At 38.8% G+C, this 19,627-nt stretch overlaps 1 protein-coding gene and 1 non-coding gene across 3 annotated transcripts in view; one reads left to right on the top strand and one right to left on the bottom strand.

The window, feature by feature from the left end:
* Nucleotides 1–5,867: 5,867 nt before the first annotated feature.
* Nucleotides 5,868–5,939, top strand: trnag-ucc. The gene has a single exon. It is a non-coding gene; the product is annotated as a tRNA-Gly (tRNA).
* Nucleotides 5,940–9,425: 3,486 nt separating this feature from the next.
* jcada (junctional cadherin 5 associated a) overlaps nt 9,426–19,627 on the bottom strand; it is a 39,750-nt gene continuing 29,548 nt past the window's right edge. For both annotated transcript variants that reach the window (XM_047349405.1, XM_047349404.1), the window contains exon 5: nt 9,426–12,591. In XM_047349405.1, coding sequence (XP_047205361.1) covers nt 12,557–12,591 — 35 coding nt within the window. In that variant the 3' untranslated portion in view covers nt 9,426–12,556. The remainder of the gene's footprint in view (nt 12,592–19,627) is intronic.

The raw sequence follows: 19,627 nt of genomic DNA, 5'->3' as shown, positions 1-19,627 counted from the left end.
GAAAACTGGGGAGAAGGAAATGCCAAAATGCCAGAAGTCCAGTGTCAAGTACCCACAGTCAGTGATGGTCTGGGGTGCCGTGTCAGCTGCTGGTGTTGGTCCACTGTGTTTTATCAAGGGCAGGGTCAATGCAGCTAGCTATCAGGAGATTTTGGAGCACTTCATGCTTCCATCTGCTGAAAAGCTTTATGGAGATAAAGATTTCATTTTTCAGCACGACCTGGCACCTGCTCACAGTGCCAAAACCACTGGTAAATGGTTTACTGACCATGGTATCACTGTGCTCAATTGGCCTGCCAACTGTCCTGACCTGAACCCCATAGAGAATCTGTGGGATATTGTGAAGAGAACGTTGAGAGACTCAAGGCCCAACACTCTGGATGAGCAAAAGGCCGCTATCGAAGCATCCTGGGCCTCCATAAGACCTCAGCAGTGCCACAGGCTGATTGCCTCCATGCCACGCCGCATTGAAGCAGTCATTTCTGCCAAAGGATTCCCGACCAAGTATTGAGTGCATAACTGTACATGATTATTTGAAGGTTGACATTTTTTGTATTAAAAACACTTTTCTTTTTTTGGTCGGATGAAATATGCTAATTTTTTGAGATAGGAATTTTGGGTTTTCATGAGCTGTATGCCACAATCATCCGTATTAAGACAATAAAAGACCTGAAATATTTCAGTTAGTGTGCAATGAATCTAAAATATATGAATGTTAAATTTTCATCATGACATTATGGAAAATAATGAACTTTATCACAATATGCTAATATTTTGAGAAGGACCTGTATATGTGAACATTTATTGAAACCATATAGCCCTGATATACTACTATTCTGGTCCAAAAACCTTCACCTAACTAAACCTGCACTATTCTACAACAGGAAGCAAAATGACTACCTAAAAATAATGATAAAAGCAAATATATTCGCATTGAGTGTCTATAGAAGATCCAACCAGCAGTTTTATTGACAAAATGTGCAATTTGGGTTAACTTGGAAAGTGGAGCAGAACCACTGTAGAGAGAACCCTTCTTGGTGCACTGATGCGTCTGGATGGTGGCTGTCAGCTGGTAGAACGGTAGGGCCGACCCCCTTTGGCCACTAACAGCTGATTGCCCTGAATCTCGAACAAAAGGCCATAAAATTCTGAGGCTGGAACTCAGTGGAAAAACTCCAGTAATAAAACTGGGACAACAGAGTGATCAGGCCACGAGGCCCAGACCGCAGCTGCTTTGAATGAACTTCTAACTCCTGGCTGGTTTGGGATCAGCTGTACAAAACACACACCTTGCTGATCGCATCCGTGCTTAAGCCACACAGCAAACCAAAACAACTCAGTATAAAACACTTCAATCAGTATTGCATGCAACAAGTTGATACCTTAGATTAACCAAAGGTGATCCTAATTCACCTTAACTATGCCTCGTCCTGCCCAGACCTCTAAGTAGACCTATCCGATTTAATATAAAAAGAACGAAATTACTTTGACGTTGATTTCTTCTCTTCACTGACTTGAGGATGGGTCAGGTCTGAAGAAAAACGTGAGGGCGAACCAGAGCGTCACGCGTCCGTGAACAACTCAGAAACGGTAAACTTTTCATCCGTCAAAAACGGGGAAACTATGAGAAACCATTGCAGTCGACTGAAAAACAAGGGGTCTCCTCGGAAATAAAACTTCTGTGGGCTTTCACCTGCACCTGGTCTTTGATCAGGAGATGAATCTTCTGATCTTCTTGTATCAGACAGATTTCCAACTTTTAAGCTCTTCCGGGAATGACCAAAGTGACTCGCCTGCAAGTTTCTGTCACTCCCAATATGAGCCTCCATTGTATCGTCTTGTGAGACGCACTAGAAATGGCAACGAAAGTTTATTTTCCGTGGGTTTTATAATCCTGGGTGACGTCAGAGTTGCGACGCCTGTTGAGCTATGCATGTCGAACTGCGCAGCCTAGTTGGTCTGTCTGACCAAAATGGATGACCCCAACAGAAGATAGGGTTAACATCAACAGCCTGGGACGATAACCCACACCTTCCAGAAAGATGGCACCAGCTCTGGGGTTTTTGTCATTGATGATAAAAAAATATTTTACTGTGTGGGATCAAACATAATGCATGTGCTTATTTGCACATGCAATTTCCCAACATTCCAAAGAACTTCCACATTGAATCATCTAAAAGGTGTATTAAAAAACTCAGACAAGACATGGCAGAAGAAATTCTCAAAGGATCAGGTAATAACAAATTAGTTTTTGTAAACTTTCTGCAAATGAAACATTTATTTCTTTTGTAACTAAGAATAATCATATGTTATTTTATACTCTTTGTTTATTTTAAGATTTAAGGGATGAGTTCTGCTCCTGTGGAAATGAGGACTTGCTCCGTTCTGTCATTGCTGCCATTTGGGTGAGACAAAAATGTTCAATAGATTAATGTCATCAATTTCAACTTAATTAACAGTAATACTTTAATTGCAATGCCTAACGACATTTTATTCTCTATGACTTTTTTCACGTCAAACGTTTTACAATGATAGACATGTTTTCAATGTTAACATTTTAAGTTATATAAACTCGAGTTGTTTAAGTATTCAGTTAACAGAAAAAGTGGGTCTACTTGTGAGCCTCCTTAAGATTACAATATTCACCATTTATTATGAGTCTACTATACATAAAATCATAGTCTAATTGAAAATATTAACTAGAACTAAAATATGTCATTCCAGTTAAATTCTTCTTTTGTCAGTGAGCAAGTTGGAGTAATGTGGAGCTTACAACTCAGTTGTCCTCATAGCAGGCAATTCCCACTGCAGTCTCCCTCATTCTGATGCAAGAAACGAAAAAGGATATTCAGGTTAACAGGAATTTGTTTGCAGCTGTATGGGCTTCTTTAATATTGGGATTTTTAATTATTCAATGTGATTTTATTTTATGTAATGTTGCATGAGCAAGCTGTAAGACATTTTTGTGTGCTCATGTAATGGTGTCTGATCTCAGGTTGTGTCTGCATCAATAAAGGCAATGTTATGTTTATTCAAAAGATTCAAGATGAGGTGCTCTATGTTTGCTGTGAGTTTGATGGCACTACAAGGTGTTATAGTGAAGTTATTGCTTGTTTTATACTTATTTAGAGAGCAATAAAATCACAAAAAATCTATCTCAACACATTTTCCCAAAGTAATAGTTGTAGCATGATGGTGCCCATTCAGCATGGACTGTTTGGAGGTGAACGATATTTCTTTATTTGAAATATCATGATCTTTTAATAATTTTATGATTTTCCTTTTGGTTAGTTGATTATTATTATGATAAAACAAAGGACAATGATTTTAGACAAATAAACATGTTTTTTTTTTACTAACTACATCAATATAAATGTATGTAACAGTATAAAAATACTAAAATAATTCCTTAATATATGGCTCTTTGTGAATTATCTAGGTGAAATAACAAAATTATTATTAAGTCTGTAACTGTAGTTGCATGTAGCCTAAATAGGAATACTATTTTTCCTTCAACAGTTAAGACAAAGAGTTATTATATTCAGCCATATTCATATTTCATAGTTAAGGTGTATATCTTTATGTAAGTATGTTTTTAACTGGCTGAATATATAATAGTTGCTAACAGTTTGCTAAAATTTTATCTCTAAACACCAATTACACTGTTGAAAACATTTCTTTATGCTCAAGACTAATATTCCTGATTTTTGACTGAAAAGCCTCTGCCAGAGAGCTCTGTCTTTGTGTCAGGGGTCTGGTTTAAGGATCTCCCTCCTCCTTTCTCAACTATTTTTACACCTTGGAGTTCTCTCGAGGTGAGTGTGAACTGTTTTTATATGTTTCTGTAAATTAGTGGTGTTCTCACAGTAGTGAATGACTTTTCTGCACACATGTGGCAGTGTCCTTATCAGCTGTAGTGAACAACGTCCACACAGCGAATCTCTCTCTCTCTCATCACGGGCTGCTGTGATGGCGGTAGAGCTTGCTACAGGAACAGAGCTGACAGAAACTGGAGGAGAAAAATCTGCGTAAAATTTCCCTCTTCTGTAGGATCTCCTCTTTCTTTTCTTGAACCATAGAATTCTTTTTAAAACACTTTTTTATTTCATTTGTTTTAAACTATAGGACAGAAATTTATGTTTTTTCATGTTTGGCCTCATTACAACCATAAACCTACACTCACCGGCCACTTTATTAGGTACACCTGTCCAACTGCTCGTTATTGCAAATGTCTAATCAGCCAATCACATGGCAGCAACTCAATGCATTTAGGCATGTAGACATGGTCAAGACAATCTGCTGCAGTTCAAACCGAGCATCAGAATGGGGAAGAAAGGTGATTTAAGTGACTTTGAATGTGGCATGGCCACAGACTACGTGAGTATTGTTGCTGACCGTGTACATCCCTTTATGACCACAGTGTACCCATCTTCTGATGGTTACTTTCAGCAGGATAACACTCCATGTCATAAAGCACAAATCATCTCAGACTGGTTTCTTGAACATGACAATGAGTTCACTGGACTCAAATGACCTCCACAGTCACCAGATCTCAATCCAATAGAGCACGTTTGGGATGTGGTGGAACAAGAGATTTGCATCATGGATGTACAGCCGACAAATCTGCAGCATCTGTGTGATGCTATCATGTCAATATGGACCAAACTCTGAGGAATGTTTCCAGTACCTTGTTGAATCCATGCCACGAAGGATTAAGGCAGTTCTGAAGGCAAAAGGGGTCCAACCCGGTACTAGCAAGGTGTACCTAATAAAGTGGCCAGTGAGTGTAAGTATGCTACAATGGGATAGACCAAGACACAGCAGGACAGAACTGTGAAGTGGAAAGAAAATGATACAGGGTTGTCCCTTTTTTTTCATAACTAAACACGTGAAACGTCTGGTGGGCAACTGTTGTCAGTCCCCTTTACTTTGATATACCTAAACAAATGGCTTCAGAACTCACCTAACTGCAAAAAGGACTGGACTGACAATGAGAACATATTCAAAGCAGCAAATGAGCCCATGCTAACCCTGGAGGAGCTGCAGAGATCCACAGCTCAGGTGGAAAAATCTGTCATCATGACAACTATTAGTTGTGGAACTCTACAAATCTGACCTTTATGGAAGTGTCAAGAAGTAAGCCAATTTTTAAAGAAAGCCACAAGCCATGTAATGGACAACTACAAACGTGTTTTAAGGTGATCTGGTCAGAATAAAATATAATTAAAATGTTTGGCTTTCTTGTAAAACACTATAAGCAGAGGAAAACTAAGCACCTAGAACACAGCGTCCTCACAGTGAATAAAGTTGGGGATTCTCTGGAGATGCTTCAGCTAGAACTGAGAAACTGATAAGAGTCGGGTGGTGCTAAATTCAGGGCAAGCCTGTTGGAGGTAAATGATCATTACATTAGATTGTATCTGTTTATCACATTAATTCCTCGAAGTTTAATATAGAACAGTTTAAGGGATATAAATACACTGTATACTGCTGATGTTCAGGCTCCATATAGTCTTAGTGTTATATTTGACACAGTTTACGTTTGTTCCTAAAAAAACATCTTAAGCAAAATGAATATAGTCTCTTTGAACATGTTTAAAGAACGTCTGAGTGATTTGGTGGCAGAAACGTTAGTCTAGATCATTTCTAATCTAATTTTGCTTCGCATCATAAAAATAGAGACAACAATGTAATCAGAAAATGTGCCATGGTTAGAAATGAAAGTTTTCGTGTCTTTTCCTAACTTGTTATGAGACATTGTCAGAACTCATGGCTTCCAGCAGACCAACATTCTATTCTGCGTCAGAACATCTCTAGAACTTCTCTCCAAAACAGGAGAATTTGCAGATGGTCAACCCGTTTTTTGTGCGATGGTGGTATAGTGGTGAGCATAGCTGCCTTCCAAGCAGTTGACCCGGGTTCGATTCCCGGCCATCGCAGTCTTTCGTTTGTGTTTTTTCTATATTTTGGCGGGACTGCTACAGCGTCATTTTTTGTATTTACCGAAGATGTAGGCCGATGACGCCACACAACTAAGGTGTGTTTCGGGAACAAACGGAAGCGCTCATTATCTCTTAAAGACGCTTTGCCCATTCGCCAAACTTTGATGATATTTGACTTTTATTGCTGCGTTAGAAAGCAGTTTCACTCAGCAGCACTGCAGACACTGAATTCCGAATTGGACTTCTAACCAAAGGTGAAACACCAACGGTGTCCAGGAGATGGCGCAATCCAACAAGTTCCCAAACAGAAGATACCTGCCAGCAATGTACAATAATATTCAGTGAATTAACACAGGGTATAGAAAGTCAATAAATAAATCAGATAATATGATTATACAGTTGCTCAGGACTTAAGCAGTCTTTTCTCTAAATAAGATTTTTTTTTTGATATTCTCCTTGAATAATACTGTTTTCAGTAACTTACTCTTACTTGATTACAAGTTTTGGCCACTCCACCTCTGCCTTATGGCGATATGTCTTTTTTTTAAATTATAGGTAAAACAATAATTACCGATAATACCTTCACAGAACCTCACTTAAACCGAGGTTCTGTGAAGTTTTAATGGGTTAATTAAAGGGTTCAGATATCTTTCTTAATGATATCTGAACTATGCCTTTAATTACTAACAGCAAATGCCTAAATTAGAAAAGGACTTTCTGACACTTTGTCTCTTTCCTCTGTTCAGCCCTGTTGGGTATGACCTATTAGAAAGTTAACAAAGAATCTCTTCTCAACCTTTCCTCATAGTTCTGAATCTGTACCTCAGAAGGCAGAACTTGAATGTGGGAGTGATTTGAACATAAGTTAAGCTAACCATGTAGTTGCAAGCTGGAAAACCAGTTTCCCTAAGTACGGTTTAGTCGAGTATGCTAAAACAAATTGCCTTCTGTCTAAACATCATGACATTGTGGTTAAATAGTAAAAGCTGATAAGTTATCCACATAATAACGGTTAGGCCAGTTTGCTGGCCAGTTCCGCACAGTAATACCATGGTCATTAAAGCAGATATTGGTTCTTTTGGCAGTGTGGGCAGGTGCCATGTCCTGCTGGAAAATAAAATCAGCATCTCTAAGTAGTCAGTTTTCAACTGAAGATAGTAAGAAGTGACCTAAAATGTCCTGATAAAAGCTTCACTGAATTTGGACTAACCTAATTACCTCAAGGCAGCAGTTACCACTGTTGCTTGTGTAGCTTTTCTACCACACAGGTTTTATAGCTGTGATGTTTTGAGGCTTACCTTCAATGACTGTCAGATATTATACATGCCTTTCACTTTTTGAACCAAAAATAAGCCCCAGTCAGTCATCAACTATTGTGGTTAGCTATATGATAGACCTTTGCTGGATTGACAATGTTGGCCAGGTTGAGTGGGACAGGAGGGTGACTATATTTTTTCCTTGCCATGACTCCTACAGTTAATGTTGGATCAGCAAGACACTCCTGCTTGGTCTAGTGTGCTTTAAATGACCAAATCAATTTTATTCCCTGATGAATGATGCAGGGTGCCCTTTACAGAGACACTGGCAGCAGTGAGTCATGTCAATGCAGCATGTTCAAGAACCAACATTTCTCTACTGCTTAATTAACCTGAAATAAAAAGGTAATAGCAAAGTCTTGACCATCAAATAAAAAAATAAACCCAGTGTACAGTCAAATATTTAGAGCTGCTAAAACAAAACACAAAAAGTTGAAAATGAAAACCCAAATATCATTTTTAAAAGCTGCGTTATTCGGTTTATTTGCCATATGCATAAAATGTAACATTTAGGGCTGCTGCTTCCACATTAACAGCTTCATAAAAACATGATAGAATCTTGTTGCGTAGACTGCAATGCTTTGATGTAAACAGAGAGAGAAATCAAAGCTCTACCTACGTGTCTGAAAGTGTTCAGCTTTTTGATGCTCTTTTAATACTGGAGTCCAGCCAGAGGGTAAAAGAGGGCCTGTCATCCGTCTTCTTGATTGGAATTCTATCATGTTTACAGATCCTTTATCCTGTTTTGAATTGAAACCAAACACACTCAAGGCTTTGTGACATGCAGCATCCAAAGCTTCCTCATAAACATTATAAATGTTTTTATTTATTCAGTCCAGGCTGGTATTATACAAGATTGTGTAGGCATTTAAGACTATATTTATTAAGAGAACATGTTACATTTTAGAAGATTTAGCTTCTTTGCACAAGTGCAAAGGGACACTAATGTTGTTTTAGGTAACACAGAGAGCTTAAATGCATAATTTGTCTGTTGTCTCTGCTAAAAATTAAAGCTATGAGGTTGAGCATTACTACTGCTACTCTAACCGTGCACAGTGAGCTGCCAAATTTCACTAAGCTAACATTTGTCAACCGTTCAAAGAAAAGGCAACACAATCAGTCTAAAAGGGAACTTCTACTATGAAACACTCAGAATAGTTTGACTGGGCAGTTTCTGTAGCCTCCAACAGTCTGTCAAACCATTGAGTGAAGGCCACCAGACACAGAATGTGCCTCCTTAATGCACCAACAAGCACTACCTGAGACTTACTGAGTTTCACAAGGGGTTGAAATTAAAGTTGCCCAATATGTGATGAGAATGGTCACCCAAAGCTGGTGAATGTACCACCTAATGTGAAGGTTTTATGTTACCAGACCCACCAAGGATTAATGTTTTTCTAGCAATGCAGAACCCTATGGCATCTGCCCCCTGATGGAGAGGATATGAAGGTTGTTCTGCGCCAATTATTGTTTGTATCTAGACCAACAGGGTGACATCCCCAACTGACCATCAGTGTTCCTGAACTGCTAACCATTATATCATCTTATTTTGAAGCCAATACCATCCAGACACAAGTGCCATTTATTCATGATTGGAAGGAGGTTAGGAAAACGTCTGCACTGACAGCTTACTGCAGTTTACTCCACATTATAAACACATAAAAAGATGAATTTGATATATTTTATACTCTTTTAGTCCTTAACATTTTATCTAAACTTAGCACAAAAGATATTTGATTTCCTTGATGAAACAATGATTTTTGACAATAAATCTTAAACTGTTGGTAAATCTTTTTATTTCCCTATAAATGCTGGCACACTAGTGTGAGTTGAGTTGTGGGCAAACTCATTGGCAATGCCAGAGAGATTATTCTGCTATTGACTCTTGTTTGGTGTCTTTTATTGGATCGGATGATTAAAGTTTGAAGAAATATTAAGCAATATATTAATTCTCTGTTACAACAGTGAAATAATTGACCTAACACAATTTTTCTTACCTTCTGTCCTACTTACAGATTTTTTTGGATGTTTGCAGGAGTACTTCTAAACCTGTTATACTACGTTTTCAACAGTATGTGAACAATACGGCTAAAGATTTTTTTTTGCAGTTCAAACTGGGTCCCAAATGGGTGATTTTAACATACTGGACAGAATGAAAGGCAACATATTTCATGCAAAGACTTTTATTTATGAACAGTCTGCAGCACGGAAACAACAGCACAGATTTGTCTCGAATTCTGATCAGCCTTAATAATCATACCAAGTATGGTTAAATACTGTGCCTTCAAAAACACCTCCGTCTTCACAATAATCTAAAAATACCATGTTCTGTTTTAAATATGTAGCTTAACATTTGTAAAATAAAATATACATTGTATGAAATATAACAGTTGTTTATTGGATAGACTATATTGTACCAAATGCAATTATTATATGCAAATACACCTTTTCTGTGACTTCTTACATATTACATGCACTAAAATAAAAAGGGAGGGGGTGCAGCACTTACAAAAAAGCTGTACATACTTCTGTAAGAAAATAGAAAATATCAAAGCAAGATGTGCACCAGTTGTCTAGATTATGTTACAAAAAGATCTACAAGGATGAACCAGATAACACTGGAGCACGGAGGTGCAGGAATACTGAGTTGGAGACTGGACAAAGACCTAACCTCGTTATGAACCCTCCATAGAACTGCTTCCATACCGGTTCAAACAGGTTTTACCACACAATTTAAATACAGTTGGATCACAGAATGATATGGTTGCACAAGCAAAGTGGGTAATAGCATTTTAGCTTTGAACTTTGCTGGTAAAAATAAATGTCCAATGCATAGCATAAAGTTTGGTTTGGCATGTTTGTCAATTTTTTTCTATTGCTAACCAACTGCCAGTTCTACCTGCAACTTTTACAATACTGATATGTCAGCATGAAGTTATTAGACACGCCCAGATACTCTGACTAGTATTCCAACAGCAATGTTCTGTACAGCATTGTTACTAAGCATCTCTAGCTTAATATTATTATTGCCTAAACAGTTTCATATGTTTATCTGCTAAAGTGAGTAAATGGAGCTTGTTACTGTCCAGTTAAAACAGCAAACCGGACGGGTTACACACAGATAAAGATCTCCACTGAGACAGTGTGTACAAGGCACACTGCGATCTATAACGCTACATCTATGTTTTTCTGCAAAGAGGACACAAACTGACAAAGAAACCTAAACAGTTCCAGAGGTTTGCATAAACCAATCATGGGTTTGACTATCAGAGTACCTTCTGGGCTTTTAAGGATTTATTGGAACCACTCTTTTACCAAAGTGGAATATTTATGCAACCTACAAGTTTGATGATTTTTAAAAACAAGATGCACAAGTTTGAATTTATGGTGGATTTCCTCTAATCCACACAGGGCTGGAATTATACATACATTCAGCTAAATAGTTGAAAAAGTGGTGTTGAAATTTCTACATTGTTTTTGTATGACAGTACTCAATGGCCCAACCAATACTGAGAAAAATGGGAAAGTCCAAGGGAACATCTAAGAAAGAATTTTAAATTTACACAAGTCGGGAATGTGTTTTGGAGTCATTTCTACAGAACTGGAAATTCTAAGGTCAATTGTATTTAAGTTGTATGTATGTTATTCAGATATGACCCAAACCAATTTGTAATGATTTAAAGAAGACCCAAACTATCCCCCTCAGATAAATGGAACCGACTTATGTTGGTGAGAAACAACCCAAAACCACCAAGACTCAAACCTGCCATAACATGGATGGTGCTGGAACATCACTGTCCCTGTTCATAGTTAAATGAGTTTTCCAACAGGGCAAAGATCTCAAACACACACCAACACTGGTTTGGAATGGATAAAAAGGGGTTACAATAAACCTCTGGAACTGCCTTCCCAAAGCCCTGACCTCAGCTCCAAGACCATTTATATACTATGTTGTATCATTTCTGATAAGAGTGCTCAAATATCCAGCCAGAATTATGCCAGAGGCTTTCTGTTGGCCTTAGCAAGTGAGGTACACCTTGTTAATGTAAAAATAACCAAATATTAGTGGGGTTTCTGGGTATATTTGAGCCTGTACACATATAATTTGGACCCTTTTGTTCAAAATAAATGTAAAACAAATGCAACAAATTCTTTTTTTATGTTTGATGTTATTCATTGTATAGTCATTCCACCCTAGAGGAAAAATAGTTTAAATAAATCATCAAAAGCCCAAGGTTAAGATGACATGGATGTAAACCTCTCAGCGGAACTGTATATACAGGTCTATTAATTCTACACAAAATGTACGGGATGATTTTTGGAACAGTATGTGGTTTAACTAAAGACATTTCTAAACACAGTGTGGCTACATTTACTGAGAGCGAGCAAAGAGGATCGCTCTGAGAGTAATCTCCGAGAATGTGAGGAGATTACCAGGTGTTTGGGAATAACATCGAGCCAGTAATCTCTGCAGTGCAAATCTAACACTTGTACCTTAAAGTAAAGCTTCAAAGCAAATGAGATTAGCTCCTTGTAATAGATTTACTACTGGAATTATGTCACAGACGCCCCGTATAGGATAGCTATATTGCTCTTGAGTTTAACTATTCAAGGACCACAGTGTTTCTCTTTGCAATCCAAACTCATTTCGTACATTCTCTATCACACGCCTATAGGAGAAAACAGGTAAGGAGTTTCATTACTGCTCATACACGTAAGGATTACACTTACAAAACAAATCTAATCTCTCAACATACATAAGAAAATATACATTTCAATTTATTGTCTTAGATTGATTTTTTTATAATCTTAATAAAATCTTAGAACTCTTTTATTTACATTTGGTGTAGGTTAATACTGATTGTAATGCAATACTGTCACCTTGTGTTTTTTTCTGTTCCGCTTAATAAACAGAAATACTCTTACATTCAGTTTTCGACATGGAAGCTCCCGAGAAGTGCAGACGGGAATAATGACGCACAATCTTCCAAACGGAGAGACAACTTCTGGGAGGAGGAAGTCTGCTTGCTTGAGAACATTAACTAGTTTAGAGGCGAAAACAATGGGGTGACACAGTTGAACGATCTAAAGAACCAGCACCAGCTGTAGCTTTTATTAGCTGTAAAAATGCTCTCGCAGCACCAGGATGGTCAGTTCTGGCAGACGTTGGAAGGAATTTGGGGTTGGAGGGGTCAGAGCTGACTGAGCCATGAGGTGAGATGGAAGTCTTTGTTGGAGGAAAAAGCTGTTAACGAGAGAAAGACGGATTTCCACAGTGGTGAAGGCAGTGGTCGGAGGTCACACCCTCTCTACTCGACTGGGGTCGTATGAGTCTGATGAGAAACGGGAGGAAAGAAGAGATGAGAGAACATCCCTGAAAACAAGGCGGACTTGTACCAAACAGGACCTGGAAGGAAGAATTCAACAGTGTTTGCTTTGTCACAGAGAGACAGAGCTGCAGTCAGAGCCTGGTCAAGTTGGCTCCAAGACTCAACACTAAACCCATCTCAAAAGATCCGGTTTGCTTTTATTTCATTTTATTTACACCACAGTGTTTGTGTTTCCATTCCATGTCAAGGCTGACTCGGCAAAGCTTGGGAGAAAAATGAAACAGAGACTTCAAGACATCATTAAAAAGGGAAAACCATGATTTCCTTTTAACGTTTGCAAATATTGGCCAGAATCAGGCCCTGCCCACACTAGCCTGGGTATTTTCCCAAAATATTTCTGCATTTGCATCTGGACAGAAGTGTACAGAAATGCAGAGGCTTTAAAAAAAGATTTTTTAAAGTGAACTTCTGTTAAAACTCTTTATGTCGTGTAAGTTAGGACACGGTGCTATTAAAAGCCATGTCATAGAAGCCCAGTTTTTTTTTTTTTTTCACTTTTCCCACTTTGCAATAACTCAGTTTCCCTTAAGCCTAAACTTTGAAATAGTCTTCAGCCTAGCTGTGCTTTAGCTATGCTCAGCATCTTCGTTTGAATTTTAATATAGTTAATGTCAAGATTTAGTTTTTTTCTAAAATGTAATCCCACGGACAGTGGAGAGGTAGATGTTTTAGAGCAAAAAAAAAAAAAAATAGAGTGCTGTGCAAAAGCAGAAATGAGATCAGATTCAACTTGAGTCTGTTAAGGTCTTAAGTCATTTAAGACACTACATTTTTGGACTGTATTTCTTTTAAATCATTACAAATTGGTAAAAAAAAAAAAAAAAAAGCTACACAGATTAGACGCATACTAGTTATCGGTATCCAGGTTTTCAAAAGTTATGTTTTCCAAACAATTAAAGTATTCTGTCATGAAGTTCTTAGGTTTAAATTCTCATGGGATACCAGAGAAAGTGCCGATATGTGCCAGCTGTATGAAATAGAGAGAAGCACCAGAATACCCTTCCCTCACCTGTTGCTGCCTACTGTTATTGTTCAGCTTACAGCTACTAAATGTTTCTGCCGAAAACAAGAAAAACAAAATTTGTTGTTCAAAAACATTTCTGTTGAAGATGAAGGAGCACCACCCATCATTGTTTTAAAGCTAAAGTTGTCCACCTACAACCTGAATTTTTGTTAAGCAGGCAACTGCAGGGTAGCTACCTGAGCAGATAGCCTGAGTAATTGACTAATACCACCTTTTTATACTTACCCTATAAGAAATGTACCTTCTGCACAACACTGTAACCATTATGGTTAAAAATTAAGAGAAATTAAACATTGAGATATTATTATTATAATTGTATTAATAACAAAGTTCTAGGGCTGCACGGTGGCGCAGTTGGTAGCACTGTTGCCTTGCAGCAAGAAGGTCCTGGGTTCAATTCCCAGCCGGGGGTCTTTCTGCATGGAGTTTGCATGTTCTCCCCGTGCATGTGTGGGTTCTCACTGGGTACTCTGGCTTCCTTCCAAAGACATGCCTGTTAGGTTAATTGGTAACTCTAAATTGCCCTTAGGTGTGTGAATGAGTGTGTGCCTGGTTGTTTGTGTGTTGCCCTGCGATGGACTGGCGACCTGTCCAGGGTGTACCCTGCCTCTCGCCCATAGACTGCTGGAGATAGGCACCAGCTCCCCTGTGACCCACTATGGAATAAGCGGTAGAAAATGACTGACTAAGTTCTAATATTTCAGCAGCAGTGTGCTTAACTGTGCCTTTTAGGTTTTAAGCAAATGTATCTAAAATTCTAGTTTAAAATATTTGCGTAAGTACCATGACACTGTGGTGTTTTTAATACGTTGAAAATCTCATGCCAGCCCATGCCCACATTGGACATTACATGATAAAAGCTTTTTTATTCCAGTTTACACTAAAAATCTAATTCATAAATGTTGGAATCTTTGCAATCTTTTTAACACAATTGATGTATGCAAACACACACAACAACCTGCAACAATCAAAGGTCAAATGTCTCCTGTTTTACAGAATATACAAAATGATACAGGGTAAATGGACTGAATTTATATAGCACCTTTCCAGTCATACAGACTGCTTTACACTAGAGCCACATTCACCCAATCGCACTCACATTCATACACTGATATGCAGATCGGTAGGCAACTTGAGGTTAAGTGCCTTGCCCAGGGGCACATCAACATACAGCAGGAGGGAGCTGGAATCAAACCCACAACCTTCTGATTGCAAGACGACTACTCTTCCTACTGAGCCACAGTCGCCACAGGGTGGTAATGAATTACTTGCATTTTAGGCCACAGCAACTCTGTTAAAATGTTCAGTAAGCTGTTTTGTTTCGTAGAAAAAAGGAACAGCCTACTGTTGTATAAAGAGACACTTCGCCAAGCCAGAACAGCTTATTTCTCATCATTAATAGAAGAGAACAAGAATAATCCTAGGTTTCTCTTTAGTACAGTTGCTAAACTTACACAGAGTCATAGCTCTGTTGAGTCATCCATTCCCTTAGTTCTTAGCAGTCATGACTTTATGGGATTCTTCTTAAATAAAATTGATTCTATTAAAAAGAAAATCTTTGACATACTCCCAAAGATGATTACTTCATCCTCAGCAAGTGAGACAACATTGGACGTAACTGTAGAACCTGATCTGTGTTTGGACTGTTTTGATCCTGTGGAGCTTCCTGAGTTATCAGAAATATTAGCTTCATCTAAACCTTCAACTTGTATGTTAGACCCAATCCCAACCAAATTATTTAAGGTAGTGTTCCCTCTGATTAGCAGGCCCATTTTAGATAAGATTAATCTATCCTTAGTAAACGGATATGTACCACAGGCTTTTAAGATAGCTGTTTAAACCTTTACTTAAAAAACTTTCGCTTGATCGAGATGACTTGGAAAAAGTACAGACCTATATCCAATCTTCCATTCTTATCCAAAATTCTTGAGACAATTGTTGCTAATCAAATGTGTGAGCATTTATACAGCAATGACCTGTTTGAAGAGTTTCAGTCAGGCTTCAGAGCTCATCATAGCACTGAAACAGCTCTGCTGAAAGTCACTAATGATACTCTTATGGCCACAGATAATGGACTTGTGTCTGTACTTGTCCTCTTAGATCTCAGTTTTGCACTTGATACAATGTTCTCTTAGAAAGGCTGGAATATGCTGTAGGGATCAGGAGAACAGCGCTAGGTTGGTTTAAATCGTATTTGTCTGACAGATTCCAGTTTGTTTATGTAAATTGTTATGGGTTAATCGAGGGGTACAGCAAGGTTCAGTGCTTGGGCCAATATATGCTTCCAATAGGTAAAATTATCAGGTAGCATGGGATAAATTTTCACTGTTACGCTGATGATACTCAGCTTTACTTATCCATGAATCCTGATGAGCCCAACCAGTTAGATAGACTACAAGCATGTCTTGAAGACATAAAAACTTGGATGACTTTAAATTTTCTGCTTCTAAATTCAGACAAGACAGAAATTGTTGTCTTTGGACTGGAGTCTTTAAAAAAGAAACTGCTTAGTCAATCACTTAACCTGGATGGCATTAAATTGACCTCCGGTAACAAAGTAAAAAACCTTGGTGTTTTTGACCAGGACATGTCATTTAAATCCCATTTTAAACAGGTTTCCAGGATTTCCTTCTTTCACCTCCGAAACATTGCCAAAATTAGAAATATCCTATCCAGGAGTGACGCTGAAAAACTAGTCCATGTATTTGTTAGTTCAAGGCTGGACTCTTGTAATTCGTTACAATCAGGATGTCCACAAAATGCAGTTAAAAGCTTTCAGCGGATTCAAAATGCTGCAGCAAGAGTTCTGGTGAAAATTAAAAAGAGAGATCATATTTCTCCCACTTTAGCTTCCCTTCATTGGCTCCCTGTTAAATCCAGAATAGAATTTAAAATTCTCCTCCTCACATATAAAGCCCTTAGTGATCTACAGGGGTTGGACAATGAAACTGAAACACCTGGTTTTAGACCACAATAATTTATTAGTATGGTGTAGGGCCTCCTTTTGCGGCCAATACAGCGTCAATTCGTCTTGGGAATGACATATGCAAGTCCTGCACAGTGGTCAGAGGGATTTTAAGCCATTCTTCTTGCAGGATAGTGGGCAGGTCACTACGTGATACTGGTGGAGGAAAACGTTTCCTAACTCGCTCCTCCAAAACACCCCAAAGTGGCTCAATAATATTTAGATCTGGTGACTGTGCAGGCCATGGGAGATGTTCAACTTCACTTTCATGTTCATCAAACCAATCTTTCACCTGTCTTGCTGTGTGTATTGGTGCATTATCATCCTGATACACGCCACCGCCTTCAGGATACAATGTTTGAACCATTGGATGCACATGGTCCTCAAGAATGGTTCGGTAGTCCCATCTAGCACAAGTATTGGGCCAAGGAAATGCCATGATATGGCAGCCCAAACCATCACTGATCCACCCCCATGCTTCACTCTGGGCATGGAACAGTCTGGGTGGTATGCTTCTTTGGGGCTTCTCCACACCGTAACTCTCCCGGATGTGGGGAAAACAGTAAAGGTGGACTCATCAGAGAACAATACATGTTTCACATTGTCCACAGCCCAAGATTTGCGCTCCTTGCACCATTGAAACCGACGTTTGGCATTGGCATGAGTGACCGAAGGTTTGGCTATAGCAGCCCAGCCGTGTATATTGACCCTGTGGAGCTCCCGATGGACAGTTCTGGTGGGAACAGGAGAGTTGAGGTACACATTTAATTCTGTTGTGATTTGGGCAACCGTGGTTTTATGTTTTTTGGATACAATCCGGGTTAGCACCCGAACATCCCTTTCAGACAGCTTCCTCTTGCGTCCACAGTTAATCCTGTTGGATGTGGTTCGTCCTTCTTGGTGGTATGCTGACATTACCCTGGATACCGTGGCTCTTGATACATCACAAAGACTTGCTGTCTTGGTCACAGATGCGCCAGCAAGATGTGCACCAACAATTTGTCCTCTTTTGAACTCTGGTATGTCACCCATAATGTTGTGTGCATTTTAATATTTTGAGCAAAACTGCTCTTACCCTGCTAATTGAACCTTCACACTCTGCTCTTACTGGTGCAATGTGCAATCAATGAAGACTGGCTACCAGGCTGTTCCAATTTAGCCATGAAACCTCCCACACTAAAATGACAGGTGTTTCAGTTTCATTGTCCAACCCCTGTAGCTCCATCATACATCAGAGATCTGATTGTTCCATATATTCCTAACAGAGCACTTCGTTTTCAGACTGCAGGTTTACTGGTGGTTCCTAGAGTCTCTAGAAGTAAAATGGGAGGCAGATCCTTTAGTTATCAAGCTCCTTTCCTGTGGAACCAGCTCCCAGTTTTAGTCCGTGAGGCAGACACCCTGTCTACTTTTAAGGCTAGGCTTAAAACTTTCCTTTTTGATAAAGCTTATAGTTAGAGTGGCTTAGTTTATCCTGAGCTATCTCTGTAGTTATGCTGCTATAGGCTTAGGCTGCTGGAGGACATGACCACTTTCACCCTCTTCGCTACATTTTCACACTACTCTCCAATTTTGCATTATTTGCTGTTATTTCAGTTTTTAACTTTATGTTCTCTCTCTTTTCTCTTCCTAGAAGCTACACCTGGCCTGACTCTGTGTCTACCTGTGACACCTTTCTGGAGGGGGGCATCGTCCAAGCTTCTGCTGGCAACAACTTAATGTTCACCCTCTACCGATGACCCACTTGGCCCTGTCTTTCAGTGTTTAACCCTTTCTCTCTCCTAGACATAGCACTTGACTGAGCTTTTACTGTAACTAATTATATGTGCTCTCTTTCAGACTCTAACCTTGAAAACTGGCTCAGAGTTTATCTGTTTTTTCTTTCTAGATGAAACGACTAAAGGAGCTACATCCATTAACATTTACTTTTCCTTCCCATAGAAAGTACTCCTGGATCAGTGCTTCTTTGTTCTCTTTGTGTCTCTGCTCTGTTCTCTCAAACCGCCAGTCGGTCGTGGCAGATGGCCGCTCACACTGTTGCTACATGCATGCTCAGTATGAGAGATTGCTGCAAAGTCAACGTCAGTAACTGTCCACTGTCGCTACATGCTCATCCAGGTCAGTGAATGCTACAAATCTCTGACTCGATGCAATCTGCTGGGTCTCCTTAGACAGAAAAACTTTTTATCCAATTTGAATAAATAACTGAATCTGACTGCACTGTTCAATGGTTAGGATTAATTGGAATGTATGTACCTGACTTTTGTGAAGTGCCTTGAGACAACATGTGTTGTGAATTGGCGCTATATAAATAAACTGAATTGAACAAAAAGACAATAAGAAAAATGTCAAATAAGACAAAAGGAAGATGAGGAGGAAATATTTATTGAACCACCTGAATCACTCAAAAACTGATTAAGCTGTTAAATTGTATTTGTAAAACAATATTCTATGTATCTTAAGTATTTAGAGTCAAGGCAATACACCTTGATAATAAAAAAATCCACAACAAAGGAAAAGAAAGACGACTGGGCAAAAACAGAAGTTAAAGTTTGTGAGCAACGTGTAAGAAAGTCATTAAAGGAAAAGTGAAAAAGAGAAAAGGAAAACATTAAATCATCAACACCTAAACAGATAAAAACAAGGTTCCAGTGGGCTACAGAGAAGAAATCATTGACTGTAGGTAACTGGATGAAAGTGGTATTCAATGATGAATCCCAAACCAGCATTAATCAAGGAGACAATGGTGAAACATGTATTTGGTGCCTCTCTCATCAAATATACAGTGCTGTCAAAAAGCTTTTGGCCATAACAGATTTCTTTTATTTCACTTCACTTTTTAATGGAGAAATACTATCTAAGCCAACCTGGTTCTAAGTGGAAAAACAAATCCCTCTGCCCCCCTCCTGTTGGTAATAAATAAAATGTGATTGACAACTTTTTTAGGGAATTTGAGTTCAGTTCTACTAACCACACAAAAGCTGGATGAC

Source organism: Girardinichthys multiradiatus, chromosome 21 (assembly GCF_021462225.1).
Source record: "Girardinichthys multiradiatus isolate DD_20200921_A chromosome 21, DD_fGirMul_XY1, whole genome shotgun sequence".
NCBI lineage: Eukaryota > Metazoa > Chordata > Actinopteri > Cyprinodontiformes > Goodeidae > Girardinichthys > Girardinichthys multiradiatus.
Note: the sequence above shows the minus strand (reverse complement) of the source record. Positions and strands in the feature narration are given on the sequence as shown.